Source organism: Podarcis raffonei, chromosome 3 (assembly GCF_027172205.1).
Source record: "Podarcis raffonei isolate rPodRaf1 chromosome 3, rPodRaf1.pri, whole genome shotgun sequence".
Lineage (NCBI taxonomy): Eukaryota > Metazoa > Chordata > Lepidosauria > Squamata > Lacertidae > Podarcis > Podarcis raffonei.
Window position 1 is genome coordinate 87,130,847 of NC_070604.1, and position 23,935 is coordinate 87,154,781.

A 23,935-nucleotide genomic window follows, 5' to 3' on the forward strand; every position below is an offset into this window, starting at 1 on the left:
TGAGTTCAGCTTCCTGCCTCAAGGTTTGTCGGTGAGCACTGCTTATAAATGTGCAGATTTTAAAACTCACCCACAAAGAACGGTACAGCCCCTTAAAAAACATACTGGCATCGCATCTGGCCTTCAGAGTTCTCATATACCACACTCCTCCCATGTCATTTTTAAGGTTACAGATGAATCTGTGTGTGGGCCTGGAATTGTTTTGGTGAAACATTCCTGCCAAGAAGAATACTTGCTGCTCCGTTCCTTAATTTTCAAATTCATTTTCCACCGTAACACTGTCATGGATATCACCACTCAGCTCGTAAAAAGGATAAACATCCTCTCGCGGTAATTACACCGTCGCCATCAATTCCTTCTTTATTTTTCCAGGCCGCTGTCTAATAGCAACAGCCAGATGATATTCCTTCATCATTTTGCAGTTTTACCTCTCTAGGTGTGTCATTGGCCCAAGCACTTGTCTGAAAAGCAGTTTCTCAGAGAGGCTTCCTCACCTGCAATTAACTGGTTTGGTCTAAGCATTGAAAACATTGCATACAATCTGTATCATATCTATCTTTTGTTTTTGCCCCTCAACGCAGCCTAGCCCCACTACTCATTTTGCTAAGCAAGGTTGAAAATCAACCCTTTCCCATAAGCCATAATCTTTTGGCCTCAGTAGCCAGAATGTTTCCTTCACCTAGCCAGGGATAGGGAATCTCAGCCTCCCCTCCAGCTTCTCCACCTGGCCTCAGGGCTTCTTCCAGGCCATGCCTTCAGCCCAGGGCACACCCCTTCCTGGACCTCCTTGAACATTTCTGCCTAGCTGGAGTGTGCCCTTCAGTTCTTGCTTGTCTGGATGTAGATGTGTGAGTGTGTACATAGAAACTGTGCAAAAAGTACATTTCACAATTGTTTCTTTGTCCAGTTTCTCCTCTGGAAGCCAGGTGGTTGCCCAGAAGGGAATGTCCCCCTAGGCCACACAGACACCATAAATCTAAAGCACTAGGATACCACTTTAAACTGTCTTGGCTTCCCCAAAAGGATTCTGGGAGTTCTAGTTTGTTAAGAGAGCTGTGAGTTGTTAAGAGACCCTATTTCTTCTCACTGAGCTACCATTCCCAGAGTCATTTAACAATCAATCCCCTCTTTCCCAGGGAACTCGTGGGAATTGTAGTCAAATCTGGAGGGCGACAGGTTCCCCACCTCTGCAACAGAATGTTGAGAACTGGTTTAAATCGAGAGATGAACACATTTGTATTGTTCCATAATGGAACTAGGATATATATTGTTCCTGTTCAGGGTGTATGACATTTTCAGTTCAGAATTCAGGAACATTGGTCAAAGGTCTTCAAAAAAATATGCCAGAAATGTTAGTATAGAGAATGGCCTGTTACCTCTACTTCACTTTCCCTGTAGCATTGTAGCTTCTGCAAAAACCTTTCTGTGGCCCTATGTTAAGTAGAGATAAGCAACTGATGCAATATGTTTTCCTTATCCTAAGCAATCTCTTAAGCAAAGGCATATGCTGTGGACAGAGTCTGCAATGCCTCAGCAACATGAGCAAGTCAAGTGTTCAGCTATGTATCACTGCTGGCCACCTGGAATAAGGAATGAAGAAAATAAAGTACATATTTTAAGGGTCTGATGCAAAATCAGTGTGCTGCCATGGCCTATGCTCAATAACCAATGGCTGCACATTTTAATAAACTACTATAGAGCTCACAATGACTAAATGATCCATCTCATCTCAACAAAACTCTACCCATTAAAAAACCATTTAAAAACTGGCTTCTAATAATTACTATTCTTGTTAATGGTCATTTAGTTGATCTCATGTTTTGTACATAAAAGGATCTCTGGTTTCACTATAGATTTTGTCACCGATAGTCACTGTTACTATCAAATCCACAAGGCTCCTACCAGGAACAAGAACAAAACTTTGGGCCTTCTATAGATTGTGATTAGCCAAAAGCAAGACCTGATGTTACTCAGCCTTGAGAGAAATTATTCATTTCTGCATTTCTCTTTCAAGCAACAGAGTGAGAATCCCCAGATTCTGTTTCCAGTTGCACATTTTCCTTTTACACTCTATTTGGATAGCAAATTAGTATTGCCACCTGCCATTAAAGCTGGTACACGAAATGACAATGATTTGGGGATCTGAAAATCACATGCGAACACCGCTAAATTTAGCAGTGGGTGGTCTCCTCTCAGCTCTATCCAATTTGGAATTGATCTGTTAAAAATGGATTAATTTAAGGGGACATCCACTGGACAGCTGAAATTAATTGGTGTTGTTTTTCTTTTAATAGATCTGTTCCAAGCCAGCAAGGCCCGTGCATCCTGATAGATTCCAGATGACATCATTGAGAAGATGGTGAGGACTAGATGCTTCTGAACCTGTCCTGTCTGAACCTCCCTTTGCAGATTTGGCCCTCCCTGTTGCATTGCCACCCAAGGGCAAGGGTGTGTGGAGAGAATACCCCAAGTTCTTGAATTAAGGGTGTGATACATATATTACACAGGTGGCGCTGTGGGTTAAACCACAGAGCCTAGGACTTGCTGAGAAGAAGGTTGGCGGTTCGAATCCACATGACGGGGTGAGCTCCCATTGCTCGGTCCCTGCTCCTGCCAACCTAGCAGTTCGAAAGCATGTCAAAGTGCAAGTAGATAAATAGGTACCGCTCCGGCGGGAAGGTAAACGGCGTTTCTGTGCGCTGCTCTGGTTCGCCAGAAGCGGCTTAGTCATGCTGGCCACATGACCCGGAAGCTGTACGCCGTCTCCCTCGGCCAATAAAGCGAGATGAGCGCCACAACCCCAGAGTCGGCCACGACTGGACCTAATGGTCAGGGGTCCCTTTACCTTTACATATATTACCTTAAAGGGATTACCTCGAAGCCTCAAACACTAGGACTTTGTCTTAACCATAGCAGTTGCTGTTTCCTTCTTCCTCAGTGACCCTACACTATTCCTTCTCAAACATAAAGATCCCACAGACTGGACAGCTGCTATTGTTGCTACAACTGTCACTTTCCTTCCCAGATTCTGTTTTCTGCCCCTGAGAGCAGAGATCAGAGAAGGGCCAAAGCTCATTGGTAGACCATCTGCTTTACCTGCAGAAAGTCTTAGGTTCAACCCCCAGCATCTCCACGTAGGGCTGGGCATGTCCCTTGTCTGAAACCTTGAAGAGCCATTGTCATTCAGTGAAAAGTGACAGAATGAATTGTTGATAGCAACAATCACAGATAACAATGGCTCTCAAAGTGAACCATTCACAGTAGGATCAGGTGTTAAACAGGGTTGTGTTATCGCCCTATTTATTATTTTCATTGCCATGATCCTACACATTGTCAAAGGGAAACACCCCATCGGGGTAGAAATCATATACTGAACAGATGGAAAGCTCTTTAACTTGAGTAGGCTGAAAGCAAAGAGTAAGGTTACCATAACTTCCATCATGGAGCTTCAATATGCTGATGACAATGTAGTGTGTACATAGAGGATGACCTACAAACCTTCCTAAATATCTTCGCAGAAGCTTACGAAAAGCTTGGCCTGTCACTCAACATCCAAAAAACCAAAGTGCTGCACCAACATGCACAAAACAACCCCTCTGCAGCACCACAAATCCAACTCAATGGTGTAACATTCTAAAGTGTCTTTCACTTCTCCTACCTGGGCAGTTATCTTTCCACAAGGGAATGTGGAATGACATTGATGCCAAAATCCAGCATCGCCTGAGCTTGGTGAGCGCAGCTTTCTCCCAATTGAAGCACAATGTGTCTGAGGACCGGGACATTCACAGGGAAACCAAAATGCTTGTGTACAAAGCTATTGTGCTATCAACCTTACTGTATGCTTGTGAAACATGGACCACTTATACGCGCCATCTCCAACTCCTCTAAAGATTCCATGAACGATGTCCCCGGAAAAAAATAATACATATCACTTGGGAAGACAGGTGAACTACTGTCAGTGTACTCGAAGAAACAAAGATCACTAGTGTCGAAGTAATGATTCTTCAACATCAACTTTGTTGGACTGGTGATGTTGTTCGGATGCCTGTTTTATCGTCTTCCAAAGCTACTATTCCGAACTTAAAAATGGAAAGTGTAATGCTGGCGGTCAACAAAAGAGTTTTAAAGACTAACTCAGGGCAAATCTTTAAAAATGTAGTATAAATACCGACAATTGGGAAACACTGGCCTCCAAGCATTCCAATTGGAGAACAGCCTTCACCAAAGGTGTCATGGACTTTGAAGACACTCAAACTCAGAACTAAAAGGATAAACGTGCTAAGAGGAAGGTATGCTTGGCAAACCCTCACCATGATCAACTCCCACCCAGACTCCCTATTTACACACATTTCACTTTTGGGGGGGGGCAGAACACAGCCCCCACATAAGTGGGGAGTTGCCTGCACATTCTTAAGCCATAGGGCACTATCCAGCTAACAGGTTCTGTCAGTCCAAGAATCTCCACTTGTCCACTCAAACACTTCCCTGCCTCCCCATGTGCCCCTTGCAGCTTCCCTAAATCTGCTCTGTAGGATTGGAGGAAGCTTCAAAATAGATTTAAGGATCTGAGGGGAAGAAAGCAGAGGAAGTTCCATTGCAATTAAGTTCCATTTTTAAGTTCCATTGTGCAAGCAGAAATCCTTGTGCTGACAGAGTGTGTTTCTTGGTGCCAGATTGGATGCAGCCCATACTTTGGACCACCATCACCAACACCACCATGTAACCCACCCACCTTTGTTCCAATGACATCCTTTGCTTGAATTCAGTGAGCATTCATTTCTCCTGTCCCACACGACATCAAATCTCAGTAATGCTTCTCTTTTGTGTTTTTCGCCCTCCCTTCTTACTTGAAGCTTTGAGAGTTCAAGCAACCCTCCTTCCGTTTATAAAGCTGGCTCTTCAAACTAGAGCTTGGCACTCCTGATCAGTTTGGATCTACTGCAAAAGAGTTAACCAAGTCAGCCAAGGCCCTGCCCCACTTCGCAGTATTTGTTTCTCTTGGAATTAGTTTTTAGAGCAGCGGCAGCAGCAACAGCAGATCCAAGCAGATGCTGCTGCTTCAACTCACAGCCTTAGATAATAAAGACTTGCTTTGTTGTGTTGTAAATGAAATCTTAAAAGGTTTGCAATACAACGTTCAAAAATAGAAAAAAAGGGGGAAAGGAGCATCTATTCACCAAGCTCCTGTGCATCAAACTAGTTTTATTATATAATTGCCATCCTGCCAATCTTAACAGCTCAAGGCAGTGTTTACACTTATTAAAGAAGGCGAGCTGGGAATGAAACTGTGTGTCTTAGAACAGCTTACCTAAAAATATGCTCCTCAAATAAACATTCTAGGATGCTGAGAGATCCTTAATTTCAGGTAAGGCATACTTTATCTACCATTTTTATTATTTGTACTCTTTCCCAGTCCTAGGGCCACATTTCCTCATGGGCAAGCTTTCAGGGGCTGCATAGTACAGTGGTACCTCGGGTTACATACGCTTCAGGTTACATAAACTTCAGGTTACAGACTCCGCTAACCCAGAAATAGTACCTCGGGTTACATACGCTTCAGGTTACATAAGCTTCAGGTTACAGACTCTGCTAACCCAGAAATAGTACCTCGGGTTACAAACTTTGCTTCAGGATGAGAACAGAAATCGTGCAGCGGCAGTGCAGTGGCAGCAGGAGGCCCCATTAGCTAAAGTGGTGCTTCAGGTTAAGAACAGTTTCAAGTTAAGAACAGACCTCCGGAATGAATTAAATACTTAACCTGAGGTACCACTGTATAGAATTGAATGGGACTCCCAGAGTCATCTATTCCAACCCCCTGCAATGTAGGAATCTTAACAGCACTGTATTCAAAACACAACGATCAAAATTATTAGTCACTGGACAAAACTGAGTGCTTAATAATACAGAACACAGTGCGGGTCACACAACCAAGGTGGAACAGATGTTATCAATTTCTATGGTTGCATGACTTAAGTATTTCATTTCCATGAAAATAACAGAGGATTCCTTTAATGTAGGCTTCCTCAAACTCGGCCCTCCAGATGTTTTTGGCCTACAACTCCCATGATCCCTAGCTAGCAGGACCAGTAGTCAGGGATGAAGGGAATTGTAGTTTCAAAAACATCTGTAGGGCTGAGTTTGAGGAAGCCTGCTTTAATGGAAACCATTTAAAAGGAAGAAGTTAGATTTGGGATTTTTTAGCTGCTGGAGCAGCGTGGTCCATGTAACCAGAAGTAATAGGAAGTCCAAGCTTGTGAGCCTGAAGTCAGAAAAATTCATAAAGTCTTGTTCCAGCCTTTGCTTCACTTGTATTGTGTGGGTTAAATACTCAAAGTAGTTTGAAAGCATCCGTTCAAGGATCTGAAAAGGAACAAAGGCAAGAGCAGGTGGGGCCAGAGGCAAAAGTAAGCCAAATATGAGAGCCAGTGTGGTGTAGTGGTTAAGAGCAGTAGACTCGTAATCTGGTGAACCGGGTTCGCTTCCCCGCTCCTCCACATGCAGCTGCTGGGTGACCTTGGGCTAGTCACATTTCTTTGAAGTTTCTCAGCCTCACTTACCTCACAGAGTGTTTGTTGTGGGGGAGGAAGGGAAAGGAGAATGTTAGCCACTTTGAGACTCCTTCGGGTAGTGATAAAGCAGGATATCAAATCCAAACTCTTCTTCTTCTTCTTCTTAACTTTGCAGGGTAGACTATACTTCACACACACACAAGTCAGAGGTTTCTACACCCCGACACAGCTCTCTGTCCTCCATCCAGGCAAGCACAAGTCATTAGCTCAATTCAGAGACACATTCCAGCCAGGTAACAGTATGTGCGGAGCCAGTCTGCTGGTGGACAGGGTTGGGAGGGAGTCCCAAAGGCCAGACAGCTGCACATAGCCTCTGGGCCTGAGTCTCCCCACCCCGCAATTGAACAGCAAACAATATATATGCCACTTGGTAGAGCACCATATACAAGTGAGTCCCATAGCCGAAGTGCTCACGATCTATATGTGCCATGCACACAGAAGTAATTAAAAAGAAACATTTTTATTTCATGGTTTCAATACTAGAGTGATGTACAGTGGTACCTCTGGTTACGTACTTAATTCGTTCCGGAGGTCCGTGCTTAACCTGAAACTGTTCTTAACCTGAAGCACCACTTCAGCTAATGGGGCCTCCCACTGCCGCCGCGCCATCGCCTCACAATTTCTGTTCTCATCCTGAAGCAAAGTTCTTTACCTGAGGTACTATTTCTGGGTTAGCGGAGTCTGTAACCTGAAGCGTATGTAACCTGAAGCGTATGTAACCCGAAGTACCACTGTAATGCTTTTAGACTCTGTTAAGGTGTCTCTATACTGTAGTTTATTCTAGGAACTTTTAAACTAGCATACAAAATCCAGAGACTAGGAAGCTACGCTAAATATTTCTTTGAACATACACCTACAACCAAGAGTTCCCTTTGGCCCCACAGGCTTCTAATGTTATGAACACTCATACTTCCTGCATTCCATTCATTAAGCTCTCCACAGAGAATTTCACCGTGTCTTCATTGTGATTTCTGCGCCTTTTTTGCTTAAGAGACACAGAATGGATTTTAAGAAAACATGGAATGGCATTTTGAGTAAAAGTCATTTTTGCAGTTCACTGAACTCATGTCTACAGTGGAAACAGATTTGTGTTTCGTTTTACGTTTCCTCAACACTTCCAAAAAAATGAAGTCCAATACTCCAATCCAAATTTATCTTGTTAAGTCAATTTCTGCCAATTAGTGATGGACCATTTCCTTCTGTAACAATGAACAGTGACAGCAAACTGCTACCTTTGCATTCTGCCTTCATCTGCAAACATTCCAAGACCTTCATCCTGCATCTTCTTGACTATAATTTTCAATATTACATCAATTTCTGTTAACGTAACATCAGCAACTTTTCCTTCCCGAAATTGCAGGGACTGCTGCCGCTGGGGCAATTTCCATTTCAGTATGGAACTACTTTAAGGGGGATTTGGTTGTGATCAATATATTTAGGTTCCTAATTTTGAACCATTTGCCTGTGTGGCTTTAATCTGCAGCAGGATGCTGTTGTTTGTTGCTATAATATTGCTGCATGCCACCCCAGTCTCTGAGAAGTGCAAGATTCCAGGAGTTCTAGGCGATTACCCAGGGTTCATGTTTCCTTCTTGGACTCAGGCACAGTGGAGACCGAGGTGTCTTTATGACATAGGATTTATTTACACATCTACACAACCTGAGCCGGCAATGGAGGGGTTCACAACATCAGCACCCCAAAAATGTCTTCTTTCTCCCATAGCCACAGCCTTGGAGTCAAACAAAAATCAAACATTGCTCTCAGCCATTGCTTTGACTCTCTCTCCAGATTACTATTAGGTCACATCACTCCTAAACTCTCAACTCTGGCTTTTTGTCCTTCTCACCAGGTACGTGCAGAGAGGTCAGGGATAGGTGGGTACACTTGCCACAGGCCTTAGAGGGCTAAGCCAGGAGGGCTCCTGCCAGAGACAAGCTGCTTCCCCTCCCTTTAGTTTATACCTTTTAGTTTATAACAAGCTCTACATGCGAGTTGAGGAAGGAGCTCCACCCATTTGTCATCTCCCACAGAGCCCCTTCCTTTGTTCTCCTGACACCTCACCAGGAGGCTAGTCTGTCTATTCCAAGAATTAGAAGCCTTGATTAGATTTTAGCACTTGCTGGATCCAGGTATTAGAAGGGTCTGGCATACAATTTAACTAACACACACAAACACACACAAAAAAACTCATAGCACTGCCAAACACTGGTGCACTCCATAAACAAACACATTCAATGTACTGATGAAAGTACTGGGATTCTCCATTCTCAGCACTTAGCCTCCCAACCTCCGTGGAGATCAGGAAATCCTGCTGCGCTTATGTAACACAGCAGAACACTGATGAAAAGGTTTCAGAAGGGCAGTAAAGGGATGGGGAAGCAGAGGAGCCAGATATGGGAAGGAAAACACTTTATTCAAAGCCTCCTTGGCAAAAGGAGCTGAGGGAGAAAAATGTATTTTTATATCTCCTGCCAGCTTTTGCCAGCGGAAAAATCTTTTTATGAGGTCTGAAGTTTAAGGTGTGTGCTAATGTAAGGATTATTCCCTCCCCAATCAACTGTGTGTACATATAAACAGAAGACAGTGCCCTGCTCCATTTTCCATGTAGTACAGGCACACAGGTCGACTCACCAGGACTGCCCTCCATACTCATGTGGGGGCTGTATTACAGACAGCTTCTGCAGTGGGGACAACAACTATGTCTGAAATTGGTCCTCAGGAGAAATTATGGGGCTCACCATGTCAGGGACAAAGCTAACATCCCTTGCTTCCCTCTGCCATAAAACACAGTACAGTCTAGCATTTTTCGAATAGTGAGGTTTTAGGTTCCTTGGAAGAGCTGGATATCCCTTCCTCCTTCAGTGAGCTGAAGAATGCCATCAACTCTCAGAAATGTGGTAAAGCCCCAGGACAGGATGGAATCCCAAGAGAAGTGATGAAAGCTGGCTTAAATTCTCCTCTCGTGACACACCTCCACGGCCTCCTCTTGCAGTGTTGGGAACAAGGATCCATGCCACAAGACATGCATGACGCCAGGATTATGACCCTCTGCAAGGACAAAGGTGACCTCCAAGACTGCAACAACTACGGTGCGATCTCCCTGCCGAGTACCGTGGGGAAAGCTTTCACTCATGTAGTTCTCAACAGCAGCACCTGCTGTGGTTGTAGAGACGGATATGGAAGAGACATGCTTTGTTGCAGCTGAGGTGGATGAAGGCGTTTGGTTGTCCTGCTGCAAATGCACCAGGGTGTTTCTTCTCTCTGCACTGCTCCATTGTCCACCAAGGCCAGACGGATGGCAACCATTGTGTCCTGGTGGCCTGGCGCTGGCATAGTACACTTCTACTCCTTTCAGGGCATCCCAGTTTCCCTTGCATCTCCTGAAAAGCAACTCCTGAGTGATGGAAACAGTATTGGATATAGCACAAAGGGCTATAGTAGGATGTAGAGATGTGAAGGCCCAGGGGAGAAATGAGCAGGAAGCAGGTTCCCCACACCACAAAAAAATCCATTTCACCTGCCACCTGGCCGTCTAGTAAGGCTTTCAGGTCTCTAGTATGTTCAGACTTGCACAAGTAGAAGTGCTTTCCAATAGTGCCAAGACACCACTGTATACGACCCATTCTTCCCAGTATCAAACTGAGGTGTCATAGTTGCACACAGAGCTCTTACCTTCTCCAAAATGTGTGAGCCACTAACCCTCATCTTGAACAACACATTCAATTGTCATCCTCAAAGTGCTTCTCAAGGGTGAAAGATGGGATTTTAATGCCTTTAAGTAACCAAGTGTCTCTCCTTGGGGTAATCATCTTCTAGCCACCCCACCCTACCAGAACATGGCTCCCTCCTGCACAACATCAAGGGCCCACATGGGAGCTGATCATGTTATAACCCATTCTCCAGTAATGGTTGGGAAATTTACCTTCTGATAAATGGGGCGATGTGGGCATGGCCCAATACCTGATCTTCATGGTATGGGAAGAATCCTTGCCAACATGACATGTGACAGGTGAAGCTTGCTGCTGTCTCATTTACCTTACAGCAGAAGGTGGAAAGCAATTCTTGCTGCTCCAAGGAGAACACCTATTTGATCTGAAGCCCCTCTCAGGTATCCTGTAAGCCTGGCAGTAATATGGTTTGCCACCAAAGCTCCTTCTAATCACAAAAAGAATCCCCAGCAAGATGAGCAGACAGCAAGCCAACTGTCCTCATCTCTCTATTTTCATGGGAACCTAAGTGCTCAGCACGGCACCCTCAGATTAGAACCACTGACAGCTCAACTTCAGCGAGCCGGCACAACACTCCATAAATCAGGGGTACCTCAACATGGTGCCCTCCAAACGCTGTCGGACTGCAATTCCAGTCATCCCTAAACATTTGATCATACTACCTGAGGTTGACAGGAAGCGGCATCCAACATCTGCCTACCCCTGCCGTAAAGAACGATCCAAATACAGGAAACAGCTAGGATTCTCCACTGTACCCGTGAAACTTTGGACCATGTGAAAAAAGCTCCATCTACCTGCCAGGCTGTTGAAGCACCAGTGGATTTAGGGTAGTTCCCCAGCACAGGGCACAAAGCCAATGGGGTGCAATATTATTACTATTATAATCATCATTATTACCACCTATATTTATGCAGTTACCTACTCAAAGTTAAGGTAAAAAGGTAAAGGACCACTGGATGGTTAAGTCCAGTCAAAGGCAACTATGGGGTGCAGCGCTCATCTCGCTTTTCAGGCCAAGTGAGCCAGTGTTTAGGCCCCAGTCAGACAGGTGATTGAATTGCTGCAACTATGACATAGTGCCCTTGAGCGCATGCACAAAGCAAAAGGTGAGAGAGGGGAGGGCAACAAATTTTGTCCTCGCTCAGGGTGCCATATTACCCCAGTCTGCCCCTGGTTGCAACTTCCTTGACCCAAAAGTCTGCCTACACTCACTGTGTCTTTTCCCTAAGGTACGACACTGGGCCTCTCCTGAGTTGAGATTCCAACACTTGGAGGAGTAGAGTCATACACCGGTACCTGAGATGGAACATATGAGGGGGTTCCTAATACATTATTAAAGAGAAGGCTGAAAGTAATTTAATACTGTCTTTAATGAAAACCCATTAGTTTGAGTATGTTTTTATTTCTCTGGCAATAGGCATAAGTGCGTTTTCAAGTACACATAAAAGTTGATTTGAAAATTAGACTAGCTTTAAATAAAACATCCGCTCCTAATCACAACCAAATTGCATAATCCAGCAGTATATTCCAGTGACCAAAGTGAATGCGGAGAAGAATGGCAGCCCTGCAAAAACCGCTTGAATACCCCAGGAGACAGAATCATAGAATTAGAGAGTAGGAAGGGACCACAAGGGCCATCTAGTCCAACCCCCTGCGTTGCAGGAATCATTTGCCCAACACGGGGCTCGAACCCACAACACTGAGTTTAAGAGTCTCATGCTCTACCGACTGAGCATGGAAGGACAACTCTGGATTCAACCTCCAGAATGTTCAAAGTGCTCTTTGGCCCCTGGCCCAGGCGCATCTAAACTAATCCTCTTTGCTCTCACAAATGGCAGTTCTCTATGATCTTAGGCAGGGGATCTTCCTCAGCTTTGCTCTTTTAGATCCTGTTTAACTGGTGATGCCAGAAATTGAACCTGGGATCTTCTGCATGCAAAGCATGTGCTTTTTGTTGGTGAGCTTCAGTAAATAATAAATAATAATAATAATAATAATAATAATAATAATAATAATACCTCATCCATGTGACTGGGTTGCCCTCTGGGCAGCTTCCAACATAGTATAAAGCAACTATGCATCAAATATTAAAAACTTTCCTGAACAGGGCAGCCTTCAGATGTCTTCTAAAAGATGTTTATTTCCTTGACATCTTGATGGGCACCACTGCCGAGAAAGCCCTCTGCCTGGTTCCCTTCATTTCTCGAAGTGAGGGAACTCCCTGAAGGCCCTCAGAACTGGACCTCAGTGTCTGGGCTCAACCCTTCAAAAATATTGCCCCAACCTTCTTTCTTGACATCCCTTCTTTCCCACTGCCATGCACCCTTCGAAGTTCTGACATGGCTTTGCAATTACAGTACTTCCCTATCTTGTCCTAGAAAGGATTTCTCGGCCCTGAAAACAAAAGAACAGAACGACTAAACTATACAGGTTGCCACTGCCTCTCCAGAAAGGATGTTTTTACTTTGGTTTTTGGTCCGTTTTGTACTGCATGGTCTATAACCACCATCATACCCCGAGACTTTGTTGACAGTTCCTTGAAACAATATAATTATGATGCACGTGCATGCTTGTGCAGAAGTGTTATTTGTGGGAGTTTAAATCCAGAAGCATGCAAATTAAGTTCAAGGTGAGTCAAACAGGAGGCAGCACCGGAGACTGACATGGCTGCCTATTGGAAGGTGGCCTTTTAGTGACTGGTGCACTTAGCTGGCCTCCAGAATTCAATAAAAGCATTCACTGAAGAATAAGATGGACAGGCGCTCCCCCTGCTGGCCAGAGTACGGGCAGCATGTCCAACTCCACGTCCACGTGTGCCGCCTACTTGTGGACAGCAAAGCACTTTGAAAGCATAGCAGCAGAGCACGTCAGGCAGCAAAGCAGGACTCAGAAGGGTTGCAGAAGCTGTCTCCAGACCAGGTGCTCAGACCCAGTGGTGAGAGGTCTGTTGTTCACCTACTTCATGCATGACGTGGTGGCAGTGGCATCAGGGGAACTGCAACAGGTGCAGAACAAAAACCCACTTTTCAATGCAAAGTCAAGAAACTTGATGCAACTGGAGTTGGTGGAACTACAGCAGTGTGAAAGTGGGAGGAATGAGTGATGCAAACCAGGCGATTTGTATCATCCTCACCGGTGCATTTTCTGGTCTTTGCCTCAAAACTAGACTTGCAGGAAGAACAAGAGCAATTTCCACGAGGTCGGGACATCTGTGTCTGAGCTGTACCACTTCAGATAACAAATGAAGATTCATGGGTTTGCATGCTCCTCTCCACAGAAAACAAGCATGCCAAGGAGAAGGCTGGCACTAGAACCCTTATTTTTGGCATGCTAGTTTTGTACGCAAAGGGGAAGAGATTTAATGTTCCTACAGAAGAGCAATGGCAATTGTGTGAACTCCCATTCGCTGCTTGATGTTGTGCAGTCGAGACACCAGTGTGCCTAAGCCCTACAAGTCTCCCAATCTATTGCTCTTTCGGTAGCTTTCCTTCCATAGTTTTAAGTATTATTAGAATGGCATCAACTTCTGCTCTGGGTTCCTCCTCCTCTGCTCCAGCTATTGATTCCCTTCATAACTCATTTCCAATGTGATTTTGATATGATCTCTGCAGAGCAACACATACAGTAACTAAAATGAAAATCTCCACTATGCTAATTTTCTGCTTGGGAGAAACATAAATCTGCAAGAATCTTCAATAAAAGGAGGACTAAAGCAGGTTTTTTTCAGGATCCTTAATAGTTCATTCTAATTAAACTTTGCTAAATGTTACATTGTACTCGTAAGCACTCTCACACCCCTGGATCTCGGAGCAAAGATGGAGGCTTTCCTGATGTGGCTCCCATGAATCACAGCCCGCATGGCCAATGGTCCCATCAATGGATGACAGGAGCCGAAGTCCAGCAATACTCAGAGGATCCTGCTGGGTACATGACCTGCTTCAAGACTCCAGTTCTATATACTCCCAGCACAATCATCATTATAATAAGATTTCTGCCAGTCACCACTTGAGCAAATGGGAGTTTTCTCTTGCAGCTCTCCAGTGCACAGCTTCATAGGTCCCTCTTGTGAAACATGATCCACCACGAGTGCCAAGTGCTGCCGAATGCAGACAAATGTCAAATGCAGACATGCAATTCCAGAGGCAGTCGAGTGACTGGATCTCTGCTTTTAATAACCGCTGTGCTGTTTTGCATTGGGACAGAGGAGCACTTTACAAAACAGATACATCACTGCAGCTACCTTGAGACAGTGGCTGGGGAGGAGTGGTGGCCTGGATGAGACAAACATTGAGAGAGAAATTTAAACAGGAACATTTAAAACCTGGAGAAGAGACAATTAAGAGGCAGCAGCCGTCGTCTAGTATTTGAAGAGCTGCCACATAGGTGATGGAGCAAAGTTGTTCTCCTTTGCTCCAGTCAGCAGGACCAAGAGGGGTCCAAACAACAAGGAAGGGGTTGGATCAGGAAAAAACCTTAGGAAGGGCTTTCTGGTGGTACTAGCAGTTGGGGAAGGGTTGTAGCTCAATGGCAAAGCATTGGCTTTGCATGCAGAAGGTCCCAGGTTCAATCCCCAGCGTCTCCAGGTATGGTTACGAGAGAACCCTGCCTCAAATCCACAAGAGCAGCTGGCCAGCAGTGTGAACAATGCTAAGAAAGGACTAACATTCTAACTCTGTGAAAGGCAGCTTCCTATATTCCAGTTCGACACTGACACAGACTGTTTCACAAGATGCTGGGGTTTCCTCTTTAGCTGCTTTTGAACAGAAGCCAGGTGGTCACCTATCAAGGACACAGTAGCAGGGGATTTCCTACACTGGCGGGAGGTTAGACTAGAGGTCCTTTGGGATCCCAATTCTATTAAAGTTCAGCATTGCTTTCTGATGTCATCTTTAGAAACTAGGCACTGTGTGTGCAGCGATTGCCATTTGCGCATGTGCAGAAGCAGCAATCACCATTCACACATGCGCAGAAGCGGGCAATCGTCGCTCATGCCTGCGTACAACAGCACCACTCCCAGCGACCCGTTTCAATTTCCGGACGAGCCTCCGGAAAAGATTGTGGTTGTGAGTAGAGGTTCCACTGTATTGTTCAGCTAGTCAGGAATTACTGGCAAAAGGTTCGACAAACCACAAGCCATTCAACAAAACAAGTAAACAAGCAACAGCTTGCTTCGTCAAAATTTGGTTGGTTTTCCAGCTGCTCTTGCCTTGCATCTTTGTAGCTTGGCAAATGTTTGTGGTGGGCAGGCAGAACAGAATTGTTCAATTTAGACATAATAAACCATGGTTAGTCTGCTGAGCTTGCTTCATGTGTCCAAACAAACCATAGTTTGGCTAAACGGACTACAGAAGACCAGTTTGCACATGTTTAAGGTACATGTAACCAGGCACATGTGCGCCATGTTCAGACCTGGGAGAGGGCATAATGGAGGCATAACGGGATGGGCTTACATGTGCTCTGCCATCACATGTGATGACCCAGAATGCAACCCCAAACAAATCAGGTGTTGCCTGTATAGCTTAGTCCTTTGTGCGAATCAGGCCTATTCTACAGGAAAATTGCACGCACGGGGGGGGGGGGTCTTAGCAGCAACCAATGAGACTCACCTAAATTCCTTCCCAATTTCATCTATGGTGATTTTGTATAGCCCAAGGATAAAAGCAAACTCCATTCTCAGACCATCATTCTAACATCCCATTCTGATGATACTGTATGTAGGTAAGGGAGAAATACTTTGTCCAGAAGATCACTGCTAACATGTCACATAAAACTCATACAAAATCCACAGATTTCTCTAACTTGGTTTTCTAGTTATTGAAGCTCCTGGCTCAAGGCAGACCATCTCAGAAGTTTAAGCTCTAGCCCAAATTTGTTCTTACTCCCATATTATAATTCCAACTACTTCCCTAGGATCTTTTTTTCTATTTTATTATTTTTATGCATTTTTGCTTCATCAGTGGTTATTTGAAGGCAACTTATCTCACAAGCAGTAATCTTCTGTCACCATTTATTCAGTTCCCAAATTGGATTCTAGTAATATCACACTGATATGACAACTGAGTTTATTCATCTTCAGCATGTTTAATAATATGCTTCGAGAGGATGCCATCAAGTAGCTTGTGTGGAATGCCACAAAACTAATGAGGTGCTTGAAGCATGAACATGTTCTTTATCAGGGCCTGAGGTTGAACTATGACTTGCAGCTCAGGTTCCAATGAAGAATAGCATAGGCATTTGCCACATTATCAACACTCTCTGAAGTTGCTGTCACTCACCAACCCATGCCCTGTTTCATTTGATGTGCAACAAACGGCTTCCTACGAGCTCCTCTATACAAATAGTTTTTGTTTTGCTTTGTTTGTTTTTCTTTGTTTTCTTAAACCAAATCTGAACTCACTTCGGTTTCAGATTTGTTTTTCCAGCTAAGGAGTTAAAGGCTGGAAGAGAGATCAACCACCTCTGCGTCATATGGGGGCTCTTGCATTTGTCTCAGGATAAGTGACCATTCAAACAGCAGTATGGACATTATCTTTAGGTATGCAAGGAGAACAGGCAACTTAACACAAGCACACCGTGATCCAAGAGTGAGCTGAAATAGTAAGCAGGAGACCGAGGAACACCCTACGGTGCAAGTTAACAATCCTGAAGCAACCTCCAAAATGCCATAGCAATTTTCAGTTGTCTAAACATGTCCTAACTCCATCTGGAGAAGCTATATATAAAGACTACTTGCGGGAAAGAGCATCCTTTCTGAACTGCCCAAGCTGCTAGCTGCAAACGACTTACAAGTTTTTCTTTGGTACTACTCATCTCTCTCTCTCTCTCTCTCTCTCTCTCTCTCTCTCTCTCTCTCACACACACACACACACACACACACACACTACCCTCACTCACTCTGCCTTTTCAAGTTGTCTGAAATATGCATTTCCTCAAAAACCTGACAAAAACCTGACACGGTGATAATTTTCTAAGCTATGTTGCTCATGTCAAATTATTCAACATCTGTCTTCGTGCTCACAAAAATTAGCATAAGATAGTGGTTTCTGATGACACCTCTAGTGAAATATTTTGACTTGTACCAGTAAGTTGCAAACAACCTGTCGGGTGGATAATGTCAGCTTCCAAGTACTGCATACTGTATTAAAAGATGGCTCTGCAGGTTGTTTGGGGTTTTTCAGAGCAAAACCCGACCGACCTAATGCTGGGTTTGGGCTATACAAAGGGCATAGGTGATTAGGCTGTACAACAACACCACAAACAGGCAGGAGAAGGCATTCATAGCAATACTACACAAGCTAAAATCCATGTTTGATGCTGAGCATGTTTGGTGCATAGAAAATGAAAATCTGATTGAAAAGAGGAAAGAAGATCTTGGGGAAGAATTATACATTTATGCAGCACTGAGCATTCCTGCTGTAAGATAAGGATGGCATCCCTAGAACAGGCATAACCAAAATCAAACAGACAAGGAAGGCTGACTGAACACAGGAATAAGGAAAGTTATATATTACCACAAGGAGTATTATACTTATTTGACTACTTAGTAGACTCCAAAACCTAGCCATGAGATTTCTCTAGGCTAAAAAAATTGATTCTATCGGCTAGGATGAAAATGGAAGAAAGATCTATGAGGGATGCAATAAACGGTTTGCTTGTTGTGATTTTTAAATTGCCCTTCATCACAAGCAATTCCGGGATAGTGTGTGTACAAGTAAAACAATTAAATTTAAAACCACAAATATGCCAGAACTGCAAAACAAACACCACAGTGAGGAATCTAATTCCACTGATCATGAACTGGTGAAACTGTTCCAAGGCCCTGAAGAAATAGGTATGTCTTGAGACAACTCCTGAAACATAACAGTGAGGAAGACAAGCAGACTTCAAGAGAGGGGAGTCCATAATAAATGGGTGCCACAACCAAGTAGGCCCTACCTCACATCACCACACAGCAAGCTGAGTTTGTCAGTGAGATTGTAAGGAGGACCTTTCTTGCAGATCGTAAGGCCTCAGCTAACAGATATACACTTCTGGAATACACATTTTGATCTTGTTTCACAGCTGGTGGGACATCTGAACAATGGAAAAGGAGTTTAGATCACCAGATTTGGGAATGCTATTCACTCTGGGCATGTGTACATCATAGGATACCGACACAGTGTACTTTTTACATATAGGACTCACTGGGTCTCACTAAAGCAGGGCTCTCAACTGCCAGAAAAAAACGGTCTGGCCCTGCCTGCTTTTGTGCCTTCAACTTCAGCTTAGCATATCAGTGGTGGAGCTAGGGGCTTTGGCACCTTGAGCAGGGACGTGGCACAACTGCGCGAGCATCCCAATAGGGGTGCCGCCTGCGGCGATGTCAACCCCCCTCAGGGATGAAACCCGGGGCAGACTGCCCCCTGCCCCCCTTCCTACGCCACTGAGTATACTGGATTTAGCAAGTGAAGCTTTCCATGGCATAAACAGAAGTGGGGAATCTGTGGCCTTCCAGATGTTGCTCCCACCACCCCTAACTGGGCCATACTGACTCTGACAGGAGTCCAACATCTGGAGAGCTACACAGGGTCTAGAGAAAAGTATTGTCACCTACTAATGTACGCACATCAATCTACTATTAAAAGGTACAGGAAATAAGCTAGCAAAAAGACTACGGCAAAAACAAACCTAGCACATGTTCCCCTATGCTACTCACAAGGCAGTAATATACAGGCAGATTATTCCACTAGGCACCCTGCCAGCATCAGAAATATAGAGTTGACCCCATAATCTTAGAAAATGGGAAATCATTCACTCAGCCAGGTCCTTTTTTATTTCTTTTTTTGTCGTGAGGGAAGAATTGCTCCTTCCTGTGCATATTCTGTCTACTTTTCCTTGTCTCTGGTGATGGAGATCTCCCCACAACATTTCTGTCCGATTGCACATGAAGGATATTTTCCCTGATGCTCAGCCTATGTACTCCTTTGAAGCTCATCGCTTCACCTTCCATCTTCCACCCTGGAATGTTTCCTTGAAGGTGTTGATTTGTTTTCTGCAAGCAGACAATGATGAGGGGCTGCCAACTCACAGGGCCTTTTCCTCAGCAAGGGAAGAGAAAGTTGGGCTGTCAGCTGCTCCATGTTAGCAATAAAACACTCCTATCAAGGCTTGTTAAATCCTGTTTCTAAAGTAAACAAAGCAGGAGCCCAGTTTCCACCGGCCAAAACAAAGCTACTCAAAAAAGCCTGCTCTCAAAAGACTGTAGACTTTATAAGATGGGCTTTAAAATAAGTATTGAAAAACAAAAAACAAAACTCCCCCGTCTTTCTCTGTATACATACTTAAAGAGAGAGAAAATATTTGCCACCAACTATTTGTAGAGGAAAAGAGACAAACCCATTTCTTTTTCTCAATGACTATCTCCTTTCCACCCACCTCTAATGTATTTTTCACCCTATTTGAGACATTTGTTGCTAAATGCTTTATTAAAACAGTGTTTCCCTTAGGAAACCTACGAGATTGCACTATAGACACTTTCTACGCCCAGAAGCTGTGGCTGCATTCACATGAACAAAAGCGTACAACCAGGGAATTATTTAGGGTATTTCTTTATCATTTTCACAACGTAGAGCAGTATAGCCTGACAAAGAGGAATTAGAATTGTCAACCAGTTGTTGTCTTATTTGCACACCCAATACCACCGTGTTTGACCAGGCAAACATAACAATGGCATGAAAATTCAATGTCCACCTGATCTAATTTTTTCACCATGGACTTTACAACAGGTTCCACCAAGTTCTTCCCTGATCCTGTCATTTGTCTGGTTTGCACAAAACTGACTTAGTTTTGTTTGTTTAGCCAGAGTGTGGCATGTTTGAATGTCCAAGCTCAGTTCAGCAGACTAACTAAGGCTTGTTTTCCGGTGACAAGTCATGACGTGAAGCCATGTTGACTTACAAACCATGACTTGTTTTAACTAAGGTATGGTGTTTGGACATAACCCAACTTGCTTAACCATGTCTTTTATGGCCTCCCCACTCAAGAAACCTGCCAAGCAACAGCGGCACAAAGCAAGAGCTGCTGAAAAACTTTGGAGAAACAACATGTGGCTTTTTGGCTTGGGGTTTGCTGAACAGACATGGTTAAAACAAAACCATGGCTTGGCATTGTTTGTGAAGAGTCACTGTCTACCTCAAACAACACTAGGAGATAATGCTCAGTGAAAACAATCTAGAATTCTCATCTGCCCTACTTGTGGTGGGAATAAGTTTTATAAGAGTCTTTTCCGACTAGTTAAAGAGTAGAAAGGTCAGACTGCTGCTCTTATCTCATTTCAACTTCTCTTTCAGGACCCATTTATATATTACAACCTCCACCATTGTTGGTCAAGGTATTTTGTTACCCGAGGCACAATAACATATGGCATTCTCCCCCTCCCCTTGCCCCCAAGTACAAAGTATCCAAGGCTGGACAAGTTACTTTGACACCTGAGAAAGAAAACTCCACACAAGCGCCACACCCTGAGATTAAAAAGACAATAAAAATAAATTAAGTGTACAGCCAAAAAACCAGCTTCCTAAGGTGGCTGCCTCACATGGATGCCCCTCTAAATCTTGTCATATGCAAGTGGCTATGGTATGGCAAGCCATTCATACAGCGTACTTCACTATGGGTTCGGGGTGATTTCCTTTATGGCAGCACAAATCTCTCTTGGGATACACGGCAGCAATCCCCCTCTCCACACACAGCAATTTTCAGTGGCCCCCACAAAGTATAAACCAACTCACAACGACAAATGTGTAGTAGGAGTCAGATCATACAAGAGGATGGTTAAAGGGAGAGGAAACTGGCTTTCTATAGATGTGTGAACGTGGTCAAAGACGGCACAGGGATTCTATTGCATCACCAGCAGCTCATGTAAGATTTGACATTTGCCAGCCCTTCTTTAAACAGCTATACAGCTTTTAATAGGAGAGGGGTGTGCGCACATGCAATTTTCTGTGGCCAGCTTAAGCTGAATGGAAGGAATCGGATAACGAGGGAAAGGAAGATTATTGGGACTCAGACACCCTTCAGTCATCGTATCAAACACCAATTTGTGTAACAAGCCTCTTCAGGCAGTGAGCAAGCTAGATGTACTTTGGACTCCCAATTATTCCATGTCTCCACTCCAAGTGTCTGCCTGTAACATATATTTTATTTATTCCACCCTTTGCAATAAACCTTGGCAGAGGCTTTCAGAAAGGCCCACGTGGCCTATTATTTAAAGGGTACGTCAAATGGATATTTTATCTGGTTTAATCGGATTTAAACTTACTACATTCAGATTGATAGAATGTATTTATAGCCTTCATACCAGCGCATGTGACCCCCCCTCCTCACCGTCTGCCTTCCTTGCCTAACATTCAAGGGGTGTGTGTGTGTGTGTGTGTGTGTGTGTGTGTGTGTGTGTGTGTAAGCGTACTGAAATACAACATTTGAATTCCCAACCCTTCCACATTTAGTGCCACAAGAGGCAAACATTCAGAACATGAAATACTCCAACTATATATAGCTTGAGGCTCCAGCTCAAGACCAGCATTTAGGGCAAAGGGAAGGAGGATTGTGGGGTGGGCAGGGGGTTGCAGAGTCTCTAATCCTGCTTTAAGTTTCTTTGCAAGTGTAACAGCTTTGATACAGCACCGCCAAAGCGCCATTAATAGCTGGTGCTTCACCTTCTAAACAAGCAGCTGTGATCGGAGAAAGCTCCTGGAAAGGAAAGGCTTGTGAAAAGACAAAATACTGAAAGTTTGCAGTGTGCCGATAGAATAGCCTGAGCCATACACACAGAAAATTCTGTTCTATATTAAAACCAGCATTCACTCAATAGATAGTTGAAAGAGGGAGAGAGAAAGCTGATAGATTTTTGTTCGTGTTTGTACAACCAGGGTTTGGGGGAGCCAGAGAAACCCTGCAGAATAAATGAAAGTCTTGTGTATAGTGCAAGCTTTAGAGAATGCCTCCATTACAGCAAAGCTTGTTTCCCCCCACCCTGCATTCTCTTTCTCCCTAAAAAATACCATCAGGGTGTTGATTTAAACATGGAGAGGGTTGAAAGAAAGAAGGAATCAACTAGAAAAGAAAGAAGCCCTGAGTCTGAGGAGCGAAACCCAGGGTCTAGTATTAAAAAGAAGCCAGAGGTGTAGGAAGATTGACAATCTTAAAGGGCCTGAAGAGGCCTTTGAAAGCAAGCCCACCAGTAGTTCTGCTTGGACTGCAGCAGCCAGGCTAATTAAAAATAAAAAGTTTGCCTGGGAGCATATAAAACACCCATGGGGATGTAAAAACCTGCGCACACAATGGTTCTCTCGCCACAAAGACATTATACACCCCGTCTCACCGCTCTCGGGTGCTTCTCCTAATTTCCCTCTGGACCTTAAATCCCCCCATTCTCCCTTCCCCTTGACAGACACAGAGATAGGGGGCTGAGGAGGAAGCTGGAGCAAAACAGCATCTATTTAAAGCAGTAATTTCACAAAACAGAACTAGACTCCAACTAACAACCCCAGCCCTAAGGGAGGAGAATAAATTCCCTTTAAAAAGAAAAGAAAAGCATAATTAAAGTGACCTACAAAGACATTTAGCGGCAGTGGGGAATAGGCTGCACCGAACTCAGCCTTGGTGGTGTTTACACATAGGTAAGTTCCAGCTAAATGCTGGTTCAGCTGTTATTGTTTTAACTCTCCCTCTCCCCTGTGGGGAAATGAGAGACACGCTTCTTCTGAAGGTTGACTTTATTACGATGAAATGGTAAGGCAAAACAGGACTTCGATAAGTCTGGCAAGTTCTTCTTTTTAAAAACAACACACAAAACCCATAAGCAACAAATATAGTAAAATAGGAGTTTCTGAGATGCAGAAGCCGGGGCAGCGTGAGCGCACCTGCACACGCAAGCCTTGGCGGAAGCGCCGCATCTCTTGCGCCGGGTAAGTCCCTCACTGGCCGGTCCTAGATGAGGCCGACAGGAAACGACTCTTGCGCTTGTTTGGGACCACGGCGGTGCGCGCCAGCTGCCCGGCCAAGTGCACGTGTGAGCGCGCGCGAGTGCATCCATTTGCAAACGGGGGGGGGGCAGCTGTAGTGGGATCGTGGAAAAGGGGTAGGGGCTGGGAACGCTGGCGGATGGAAGGGGCGCGCTTTCTCTTACCCCCACGGCCCTCGCCGCCTTGCGCAGCGAGCATCCATCTCTACACCTCCACGCCGGCTCCCCAAACGGCCCTCGCAACTCCCGAGGGGCTCTCCCAACAGCAACAGCGGCCGTGCATGCGCGTTGCCGCTTTGCAGAGCCCGCTCGCATCCCGCTTCATTTCAAAATCGCGGGAGCTCCATGGCGACTGGGTCGCGCTGCCTTCCCTTCTGGCGATCCGGCCTCCACGAAAGAGCTGGAGGGGAAATCGGGCCCCTGAATATACTTCCCCAGCCGCCCCCGCCCCCCCTCCCCCAGACAAGAAAGGGAGTGGGGTGCGTGGGTGGGATTCCCCTTCCCCGGGCGCCGTGGGTGCAGGCAGAGCGCGCGAGAGAAGTCGCTGGGGGTTGTCTAGAAGCATAAACCGGATTGCAACCATATTAGACTTTGGCAATGTGGTTCTAATAACCGTTTAGGAAAGCCCGTCTGGCGGC

The 23,935-nt window shown here is 44.7% G+C and overlaps 1 protein-coding gene across 4 annotated transcripts in view; it reads right to left on the bottom strand.

The window, feature by feature from the left end:
• The window catches only part of MDGA1 (MAM domain containing glycosylphosphatidylinositol anchor 1), a 233,727-nt gene that overhangs the window by 207,412 nt on the left and 2,380 nt on the right, over positions 1-23,935 (bottom strand). Inside the window, exon 1 of one of the 4 annotated variants that reach the window (XM_053382912.1) lies at positions 23,463-23,646. The exons of the other annotated variants lie outside the window; for them this stretch is intronic. Coding sequence (XP_053238887.1) covers positions 23,463-23,496 — 34 coding nt within the window. The 5' untranslated portion in view covers positions 23,497-23,646. Of the gene's footprint in view, positions 1-23,462; positions 23,647-23,935 lie in introns of those variants that run through there. 4 annotated transcript variants of the gene reach the window in all.